Genomic DNA, 11,577 nt, shown 5'->3' on the forward strand with positions numbered 1-11,577 from the left:
TATGAAAAAACATATTATAACACATTTCGCTCTAGATAGTGATTTAAAGGTCTGCATCAGAGAGCACTTTGCTGCTCAGTTTACGAAACTAAAAAAAGAAAAAAAATTGCAAAGCAAATGGGATCATAACAAAGATTCTGAATCAGAAAGGATTAACATCTGGTGAGAAAAATAAAGGAAACACAAGACAAATGCAAAAAGAAACTGATTACTAAAGAAATGAACTTTATTCTGCCCAAAGAAAGTAATTATACACAGTTTGCAATTTGAATTTTAAGGCATAACTTTTTTCAACCTTAATCTGCTGAAACAAAGCCAAATTATTCAGCCCAGCCAGGCCAATGTCATTCAGGGCTCATTTGCTGCTTTAGAGGGGTTTTGAACACTTTAGATTGGTAAATTAGCTAGTCGAGCTGGTAATAATTCTGACCAAATCTTAGTAAAATATTTAGAAATACTTCCTTAATGTCACAAAAAGCCATTTTCAGCTTTTTTGTCGACGTGAAACAATGAAGAGTCTGGTCCGTCAGCAAACACCAATAACCTGAGGGTAAACGCCTGAAGGGCTCGTGTCCTTTAATTGTGATAACAGAAAAGAGGAACGAGGCGTACAATGGACAAAATCTTCATCGTCATCGTCATGTTAACAGCCTGTATGTGCTGGTGTTTTTCAGATTGCATTCATTCATTCCTTTTTCACATCACTTTCTTACAACATTTTTCATTCATTAATTCTTTTTCTGATGACTTTTTGTCAACTTACACCTTCAAGCCAGTAGAAAAGGGGGGAAGAGGTCTGTGTCTATGCTGCTGTGTGTTTGTGAAAACTCTTTCATACTTTTTACAACTTTCTTTGTCAACTTTTTATTTTTCACCAAAGTAGCCAGAGTGTCAGTTTTCTATTAGATAGCCTAAGAGGTGTGTGATTTGGCAGATTTGAGGCCACTGTCTTTTTTTTTCTCTAAAGAAGATGTGTCTGTGAAATGTAGCCAAAGACAATGGGAAGAAGGAGAGTTGTGGGATTTTCCTATGTATGACTGTGGGTGTGTGTGTGTGTGGGAGAAGTGTTTCTTTGTAGAAGTTTGTCAGATTTCACATCACTTTTGGTTTTCACACTTTATTTCTCCCACTCCTTCTCTCGACATGCAAGCTGCTTGCTCTGGCACTGTTTTGGCGGTTTTTAGCGAAAGCAACCGCCCTGTGTCAAGGCAGTGTACTAAAGCCTCAGTCAAAACACCCACAAGCATAGCCCTTTTCATGTAGCTATCAAAGTTTAAACGCAGGGTTCTTGTTTTATTGGGGGCAATACAACTGTTGAACCGATTTTCATGGAAGTGCTTAAATTAAAATCTGCTTTCCCCCTGAATTCCAGATTACCACCACTTTTACCAGCTGCTTTCAGGTGATCGTCAGATCTGTCATACATTCTAATACCATTCCACACATCCCTTTGGTTTACTTAGTGTGTTTTGTGTTGTAGTTGTTGTTGTGTAATTTGTCTGTAATCTATAGTGGCAGCAATTAATGTGTACACATATAAAGTTTGTTACTTTGTGTTTTTTTCCCCTCACATCTGAGTCCCCAATTCACACAGATACTTTGCTACCTAGTTTATTTACAGTTAATTTTACCTCAGAAATGTAATAAATCCTGGCAGGCCACCACTGGGAACCACTGGGAAAGGATGATTCTTACTATGCCGACACTGCAAAACTATCTTGGTGGATGAATGGTTGAGTTGGGTATGTGTAATATTCCCCAAATTCATAAACAAACCATCTGTTTTAAGAGAATCAAGACTGGACCGAATGTGCACTCCATGTTTATTCACCCCACACAGTAAGTGTACCAACTCTTAAGACATTAGCTGTAAGCTAGCTTCCGTCTGTCGTTTCCCCTCACTCTCACTTTTCCATTTGTTGCAAATTTTTCACAGATTGATACATTTTCAACTTGTACAGATGCATCTTTGCCTCAATAGGTGAACTTGTGTCTAAGCACCGATTTGCATCTTTCCATTGACTTTCTATCCAATCACACCTTGATACAGATAAAAATGACTTGGTAAGAAGGAGACTTTTTCAGTGTAACATGAATATACATATAAACCTTTATAATAATCTGGCCAGTGTTTTTTAAGGTATCTTGCTATAGACCAAGATATTGAGTTATTGCCCGCGCAACAACTGGCAACCCAAGGGTAGGTCTAAAGATTAGTCATATGGTCCTGGTTTTTGTTTAGTTTGGAGGAAATGTTGATTTTCAATACAGTGCAGAACTGATATTGAGGTTTGATATTCAGTCCTTATTACAGTGCCTTTGGATTGCATTATATTGTCGGTCAGGTCATGCTTTTATACCCTCTCTGTTTTTAAACTTTTCTATAGGACTTCCATGATGAAGTCAGATCTGGTTGACAAGAGAATAGTCACAGAAGTGCATGGCCTCTGCATCAATTAATTCTTTGTGGAATATCTTAACACTAGTGAGATCTAAACAAAGGGGCTAACATTGATTTGCATTTGCAAAATGTTCCACAATGCAGATTCTTTAGGATGAAATATAGAAGGGGGGGGGTTGCATGGTTTTGCATGTGTGTGAGTGTGTGAGTGTGTGTGTGTGTGTGTGTGTGTGTGTGTGTGTGTGTGTGTGTGTGTGTGTGTGTGTGTTTGTACAAATAAGGATTGCAACATCAAAAAGAAATCATATTATTCTCTTACAGTGGGTAGTGATGTGGTCACTGTGTGGTAGAGAGCTTTTAAATATTACCTGCAGTACAAATAGTATGCATGTGTGTGTGCTTGTGTGTGTATGCTTATGTTAATGAAGACCTAATGCTTTTCTTGTTGCTAAAACTCCTCCATCAGTCTGTGAAAGACAAAAAACCTCTTCTTACATTATCAAGGTCAGAGACCAAATATATCATATTCCTGCCGTTGGCCTACACTGAAGAGAATTTGAAGAGGCCTTTCACTCATTCGTTTTTATAATGATATATTTCTTCAACCACAGGAAATGACTGACACCTCTAGTCTTTTTAAGTTTCTAATCAAGACTTAAAAACAAATCCTACACAGCAGACTCAACCAACTGCTAAATGTTCTAATCTAGCTACAGTATATTCAGTGTCAGTACATGCAGAAAGGTCTACACAGTCATACTACAGCAGATACAGTAGCTCCTGCAAAAAGGGAAAAAAAGCACTAACAGGACTGATGTAAGTGGATCTAGAAGCTCACATGAAGTTGTAGCATCTGTCAGATTATTCTGATGGAACAAGTGTTTGTAGAAAATGACAGGTAACATTTTTTGAGGAGTGGTTATTCGTGAGGTGCCTTTTGGGTTGTAGCAATTGTTAATATGTGAAGAATTCTTTAACACCTTGCTACTGACAAAATTTCAGCAGTGTTTGTCACTTCCTGAGTGTTGAGCTTTATCTTCTGTTATCTTTAATTTTAGTAAGTGGGGGTACTCCAATGATTTAACATTGCTCTTCCATGAAGTTGGGGGACTTCCTAGCATGAGTCACATTCCAAAAACACATAATGTAACCCACGCATTGTTCCCACATCTTTCAAACTGCATACCGCAGTTACAACACAGTGTTGTAACACAGGGATTTTGATATAAATCCATATTCTCAAAGATCAAACTGAGATAGCTTCGATGACATCACTAAGACACCATGGGGGGGGGTCAGAATTTACAAATCATCTCCAGAGTCATAGAAGAACTTACAATGTACAGGTTTTTACAGGTTGAGTAGAACTCCTTATGACAAGTAACATGACTTTTGTATATATAGTCTGTTTGTGTTTAGCTGTGTTCTGCACATAATGCATAATGCACATGTTTTTTTGAACCACTAGTGCACTTGCAAACATCTGCATCTTGTAATGTACCATCCTGTGTCCTTATCACTTCATCGAGAGGGCCTCATGTTTTCTGTGTCAAGCTGTAAATAACTTGGCATGCTGCATTTGACATCTTTCAGACATCAGGATGTCTATGATTGAAAAAAAAAAATTGAGAAAGTCGGGATGGCAGATTTATCAATATTTTAAATGTTTTATTAAAAGTAACAGTTAACTTAACATCTTCCTGCACTGTCTGCCTTCTACTTAATATATTCTCTCAACCTGAATATCATTTTTTTCTGTATGCTTTTGCTTTCCCTTCCCAGGTGTAACCACGGTTCTCACAATGACCACCCTAAGTATTAGTGCCCGTAATTCATTGCCTAAGGTGGCCTATGCTACAGCTATGGACTGGTTCATCGCTGTCTGTTATGCCTTTGTCTTCTCTGCACTCATTGAATTTGCTACCGTCAACTACTTCACCAAGCGAGGCTGGGCCTGGGATGGAAAGAGCATCGTCAATGACAAGGTAGAGCTGTCAAACACCTGGAGGGACCAAGTGCAGCCCGTTGAAAAAATATACTGAGTTACCAGAACAAGTAAACCACACCGTTTAGTCAAACGCTGTTCTGTTCAAGTTGCTGTTCAATTGATACAGAATATAGCTACTGTATGGTGTATAGATGCTGTGTATATACACCACCATTAGGTGTTAATTGAGAGCAATAAAGGCTGGTCAGTTGTAAAAGCTGGGTAAAAAACACATTGCGGGTGGTGGAATTACCTGTAGCCTACTATCACAACAGTTCACACAGTAAATTCAGCATAATGTATATTTCAGTACAACATCAGTACAACATGTCATGTTATATTCACCACTCTGCTGTTCTGAGTATGTGTGTGATGATGTTTAATACAGTTTTGCTTCTACTTACATGTGTAAGTACTTACATATGTCTCTTAGAAATTCTGCCTGGATTATGTTCTCTTGTAATGTGCAATTTGTTTTTAGCAGAAGCCCATGAAGAATGAGGTCGATTCATTTAAAAAAACAAATGTTTAACTAATTAAACTACAAAGGTCCATTTTAAAGAACCAACTGCAGCAAAGATCAGTAAACTCTTCATTAGTGAGATTCAATTCTTCTTTTTTTTTTAATGTTTTGTGCGTCCACCTTTATTGGAGATGACACCAGTGTAACACACATCTGTGGAGTGATGTTCTGATTCTTCACAGATTCTTCTTTTTAGCTGCTCTTTGCTGGAAGGGTTTTGTTGCTCTACCGTCTACGTTAAGATACTTCAAAGGTGTTTGTTCTTTTAGATTCAAGTCGGGACAGACTTGGCTAGGTCATAGTTTTCACTTGTTTCTCCTTTAAAACTCTTGTATGAGTTTTGCTGTGTTTCAGTTCTTCATCATGTTGGAAAACACCTCTCCTGCCAAGCTTCTTGAGACTAGGGGGTCATGTTTTCCTTCAGTATTTGTGTACAAACTTTCATTCATAGCGCCATTTATAAACGTCATCTCTTCTACATCTTTTGCTCTCATGCAGCCCCACATTAGCACATTGCCACCTCCATGTTTCACGGTCGGCACTTTGAAGTCACTGTGGTAGTCCTGCCCTGGTCAACAACCAAACGTGCTGGACCCCCTCTGATCCAAACTAATTTATTTTGGTTTCATGGGACCAAAGAATTTGTTGCCAACATTCATCAGGCTTCTTTTCGTGTTCTTTGGCAAAGTTTAATCTGCAGTTTTTTGCAGTTTTGGATGGATTTTCTTCTTGGGGAGGGCGGTATGGTGGTGTGATGGTGCAGTGGCTAGCACTGTTGCCTCACAGGAAGAAGGTTCTGGGTTCAAATCCCTGTTTCTATGTGTCGGGGAGTAATAATGCTTAATCGCACTTGTAAACCTGTCATTCCATGCTGAAACAACAATGTAGGATCAAGGCAAATAAAGTTTCTTTTAAACAATATTTGTTTAGTGGCATATTTTTAACTTGGGCTTGAAGATGTGACCTATGATTATTCATTTCCAAGAAAAATACCACTTGAGGAAGTCCAAACTGAATTTTAGTGCCTTCCCAAAAAGCTAAATGAACATCCTGTGTCAATATCAACAGTTGATGGTACATTACAAGAGTTTTTCTAAGGATTCCACTTCATCATTAGTGTCTGAATCAGAAGACGAATGCAAGGTGATGGACATCTTCCTCTTCGTTGGTGGCTGTTCTCCTGCTGTCTCAGTAGATGGATTCTGAACTTGCCTGTCCTCTCTCATCAGGTTGCCTTTTCAGGTTTGGGGAGACACTTTAAATCTTTGAACCTGGGATCAAGTGCAGTGTCAATTTGGAGCCATTCTTGGTTGGTATTTTCCTTCCACTGAGCTTGTTTTTAAACCTCCCAGTGTAACCTGGATCATCATCTCAGGCATCCATGACTCTAAACAACTAACACAATGCAGACAACATCACCCAACAAGAACCCCAGGAGCTCAGTAACATATCTGTAAGATATCTTACTAATAATGGAGGCTACAGCTCTGGGGGAGAAGCTGTTCTTCAGTCTATTTGATTGGGCTTTGATGGATCTATATCTCTTCCCCAGTGGCAAGGGGACAAACAGACTGTGACCTGCGTGGATTGGGTCCTTACTGATGTTGCTAGCCTTTTTGTGTAGACAGCTGGCATACATTGTGCCCGGGTTTGGGAGCACAGCTCCTACAGTCCTCTGTGCCATTTTTTTTTCTTTGCAGTGCAGCTGGCATAACACACCATGGCACAATGGGAGAGGATACTCCTTATGATGAAAGTTTACTAGGAGCTGAGAGGGAAGTTCGGCCTTTTGAGTTTTCTTAGCAAGAAAAGCCTCTGTTGAGCTTTCTACAAACTTTTGTTACATGGATCCCCAGGAATTTCTATGTCATTGACATTTTCCACCTCTTCATCATTCAGGCGGAGAAGGGAATATGTGGTCTTCCTGGATCTCCTAAAGTCACAATGATCTCCTTGGTTTTTGTGGTGTTCAGGACCAGGTTATTGTCCAAACACCACTCAACCAGATGTTGGACCCCCTCTCTGTAGTGTGTCTCCTCATTGTTGGATACACCAATCAGCCACAACATTAAAACCTGTTACTGGTTTTAATGTTGTGGTTGGCTGAATGGTGTAAGTCCCATTATAGTGGTGTCGTCAGCAAACTTCACTCAGTGTTAGATGAGTGGAAGGGGTTGCAGTCTTGGGTGAAAAGAGTGAAGAGGGCTGTACTAAACACTCAGCCCTGCGGTGCACCTGTGTTGAGGATGAGGGTCGTAGTTGTAAGGTTGCCGATTTTGACAGTTTATGGTCTGTTGGCGAGGAAGTCCATAATCCATGAGCAGAGTGAAGTGGCTAGTCCAGGTTGCTGAGTTTGTCTACAAGTTTGTGGGGGATTATAGTATTGAAAGCAGAACTAAAGTCAGCAAATATCATCCTGACATATGTGTTTGGATGCTTTGGGTAGGACAGGGCTGAATGAAGTGTGAGTGAGACTGCATCCTCCACAGATCTGTTTCCTTGATAAGCAAAGTGGTGAATGTCCAGCTCAGTGCGGGGGGGCTTCATGTGAGTTGTTACAAGCCTCTCAAAGCACTTCATAACTAGTGTTAGGGCAACTGGGCTATAGTCATTAATGCTTTGGTGGTGGATTTAAGACAGGTTGGGACTACAGCCTCTTGTGAGGAGAGGTTAAAGACGCTGGTGAACTGCCCTTGCCAGCTGGTTAGCACATGATTTCAGTGTGTCTCCTGACACCTTGTCTGGTGTTGCTCCTTTGGTAATGTCTGTTTTGAACCTGGTGGCACTGTCGGTGGACTACATGCTACTCCTCTCCTTTTTCAGGTTTTTCCTTTAATTTGCAACATTTTACAAAATGTTACACAAAAATGTTAATGTTACTGATGAATGAGTGAGGAGCTAAGCAGGAACAACATGATAATTAATGAATTGTTAATGAGTAGTTTTTGAATAACTCTGAATCAAGACCGATATACTGGATGTATACCTGATATATACTTAGATGGTTTTTTCTTGCATCAACCTTCGCCAACTAACTTCAATAATGTCTTCATCTAAACCATCTTGTCTCTTAGACCCCTTCCCAACTAGGCTGCTTAAGGAAGTTTTACCTTTAGTCAGCACTTCTTTACTAGATATAATCAATATGTCTTTATTAACAGGCTATGTACTGCAGTCCTTTAAAACAGCTGTAATTAAACCTCTTCTTAAAAACCCTACTCTTGATCCAGAAGTTTTAGCCAACTATAGACCCACATCTAACCTTCCCTTTCTCTCAAAAATCCTTGAGAAAGCTGTCACCAACCAGTTGTGTGACTTTTTACATGATAATAGTTTATTTGAGGATTATCAGTCAGGATTTAGAGTGCATCATAGCACAGAGACAGCACTGGTGAAAGTTACAAATTACCTTCTTACTGCATTGGACAAAGGATTTGTCTCTCTACTTGTCTCGTTATACCTTAGTGCTGCATTTGATACCAATGACCATCACATCCTATTACAGAGACTGGAACATTTAATTTGCATTAAAGGAACCACTCTAAGCTGGTTTAAGTCCTATTTATCAGATTGATTTCAGTTTGTGCACGTTAACAATAAATCATCACATACTCAAAAGTTAGTCACTGATTTCCACAAGGTTCTGTTCTTGGACCAGTTCTATTCACCTTATATATGCTTCCTTTAGGCAATATTATTAGGGAACACTCCATAAACTTCCATTGTTATGCAGATGATACCCAATTGTATTTGTCAATGAAGCCTGATGAAACCAATCAGTTAGCTAAGCTTCAAGCTTCCCTTAAGGACTAAAAGACCTGGATGACCAGCAACCTTCTGCTGTTAGACTTAGACAAAACTGAAGTTATTGTACTTGGCCCCCGACACCTCGGAAACACATTATCTAATGGTAAAGTTACTCTGGATGGTTTTGCCCTGGCGTCCAGCACCACTGTTAAGAATCTCTGAGTTCTCTTTGATCAAGATATGTCCTTTAACTCCCACATAATACACTCTTCGAGGACTGCCTTTTTTCACTAGTCCATGCTTTTGTTACCTCTAGGCTGGATTATTGCAACTCCTTATTATCAGGCTGTCCCAACAAGTCTATAAACACTCTCCAGCTGATCCAAAATGCTGCAGCACAAGTACTGACAGGAACTAGGAAAAGAGATCCCATTTCTCCTTTGTTAGCTTCTCTGCATTGGCTCCCTGTAAAATCTAGGATATAATTTAAAATCCTCCTCCTCACCTACAAAGCCCTTAATGGTAGGGAACCATCATATCTGAAAGAGCTCATAGTACCCTATTACCCCAGTAGAACAATGTGCTCCCAGAATGCAGGACTACTTGTGGTTCCTGGACTCTCCAAAAGTAGAATGGGAGGCAGAGCCTTCAGTTATCAGGCTCCTCTACTGTGGAACCCTCTTCCAGTTTTGGTCTGGGAGGCAGACACCCTCTCCACATTCAAGAGTAGGTTTAAAACCTGACTTTTTGATAAAGCTTATAGTCAGGACTGGCTCACGCTTGTCTTGAACTACCCCCTAGTTATACTGCTATAGGCCTAGACTGCTGGGGGACTTTCCATGATGCACCGAGCTCCTCTCTCCTCCTCTTCCTCTCCATCTGCACGCATTCATAGGTCATCAATGCTTGTTAAAACTTGACTTCTTCTCTCTCCTGTATTATTATAATTATTAGTTTTATCATTAGTCTCATTATTGTTACACATCTTTATGTTATACATCTACTGTGCTATGCCCCCCCTTTCTGCCTCTCTCGCTCTTTCTCTCTCTCTCTCTCTTTCAACTCAGCCGGTTAGGGCAGACCCCCCCCCCACTATCTGTTAAAAGGGAGCTGTTCCATGCCGCTGTTGCGAAGTGCTTGCTCATGCGGGAATGTTGGGTCTCTGTAAAAATAACTATAAAGAGTCCCGTCTAGACCTGCTCTACAGGAAAAGTGCCCTGAGATAAACTCTGCTATGATTTGAGCTATATAAATAAAATTGGATTGAATTTAATTGAATAATGATAGGATACTAGAGAACAAACTGGGAAATACTGTGTTAATAAATAATTAGGTAATGATTGGTTCTGTGAACTGGAATAATGAGTTATTAACGATTCATTAATTATCATGTCGTTCCTGATTCATTCCTCACTAGTTCCTCAGCAACTACTCACATTATTGTTTATCGTATTGTTAAGTGTGGCCAAATGCATATTATGCTGACTTTATCATACTAGCCATTATAGCAAAGGTACAGTACAAATGTAGACACAGTGAATGTGTTCACGGAAAGTAGTAAAATTAACTTCAAAAGGTCTCTAACCCTGAGGCATTTTCCTTGCAGAAAAAGGAAGCATCCATCATGAAGAAGAACAATGCCTATGCTGTAGCTGTGGCTAACTACGCTCCCAACATTACAAAAGACTCTACGCTCCCCACCATCTCCAAGTGTGCTTTGGGCGATACCAACAAGACCGCAGCAGAGATGAAGCCCGAGCAGAACAAGAAAACCTTTAACAGCGTTAGCAAGATTGACCGCATTTCCCGCATCATGTTTCCTGTGCTGTTTGGGAGCTTTAACCTGGTCTATTGGGCCACCTACCTGAACAGAGAACCAGTCATTAAAGATCTGGATCCTTCCAAATGAACTGCAGGGACTCACTCCAAACACACAACCAATTCAGGACTTTCTCTTCTCTTTTTCTTTACAGAGTACCATTTTGGATCAATGCAGGTAAACATCATAACTGGGTTATAATAAACCTGTGAGCTCACATTACGAGTGTAAGTGTCAAAAAGGATACTCTGCCATTATGTCATTATCTTAGTTTTACTTGTAGTTTCAGCTGCCCAAACTGAAAGGGAAAAGGAAACAATATTTTTATATTAACAATTAATCAAACAACTATTTGTAATATGTAAGGTCTCACTCGTAGTGACAAACCCACAGAGAATTACTGCCAACTGTACAGTTTCCCTCAGCTCTACAGAGCTTTTAAGCCTCTTTCAGCTCAGTGTTTTACATCCACCAACTTTACACTTTTGGTCATCAACCTCATTTCCAGCAGCAGCAGGCAGCTGCTGTGAACACTATGGAGCATTAGCAGCTACAGAGCCTCTTATTTTTCTCTGGAGTTGGTGGAGACCAAACCAGAGTGTGTGTGTGAATGGGCAATTCTTTGCTAACATATTAGCCCTTACAAGGTGACAATATATCAATGTTGTCAAAATGTCAGTTATACAGGTTTTATGACCTTTGAATTTCTGAAACTTCAAGCTAAACAGGCTTGAAATTATAAAGGTCAAATTTTTTTTGTCTAGGTTGCAGAAATATTGTCAAATCCATTTTGCTTACCACACTGTCAGAATTATTTTTTAGATATTTGTGTATTCATTAATTTTTGTATTTATTTGTTAATTTGCTTGGTGCTAGCAGATTTCACAGGGTTTACAAAATATTAAGCTTGTTTCTTATTAATTATGAGGCCTTTATCTTGTAATTTTGGGAAAAGCTAAACCTTATTAACTATATACTATAGACAGGTCCAAATCTTTTTGCTGTTGCACCTTTTGCACTGTTAAATTTGTCAGCACTTTCTCAAACAATCTATAAGGGTTTTTCCCTACCACCTGCAAAATAAGAATAATGCTTTAACT

The 11,577-nt window shown here is 39.6% G+C and overlaps 1 protein-coding gene across 1 annotated transcript in view; it reads left to right on the plus strand.

Moving 5' to 3' along the window:
* gabra2a (gamma-aminobutyric acid type A receptor subunit alpha2a) overlaps window positions 1–10,567 on the plus strand; it is a 65,113-nt gene extending 54,546 nt beyond the window's left edge. Inside the window, exons 10-11 of the mRNA XM_040137252.1 lie at window positions 4,184–4,386; window positions 10,265–10,567. Coding sequence (XP_039993186.1) covers window positions 4,184–4,386; window positions 10,265–10,567 — 506 coding nt within the window. The remainder of the gene's footprint in view (window positions 1–4,183; window positions 4,387–10,264) is intronic.
* The last annotated feature ends 1,010 nt before the right edge of the window (window positions 10,568–11,577 follow it).

This window comes from Xiphias gladius, chromosome 10, assembly GCF_016859285.1.
Source record: "Xiphias gladius isolate SHS-SW01 ecotype Sanya breed wild chromosome 10, ASM1685928v1, whole genome shotgun sequence".
NCBI lineage: Eukaryota > Metazoa > Chordata > Actinopteri > Istiophoriformes > Xiphiidae > Xiphias > Xiphias gladius.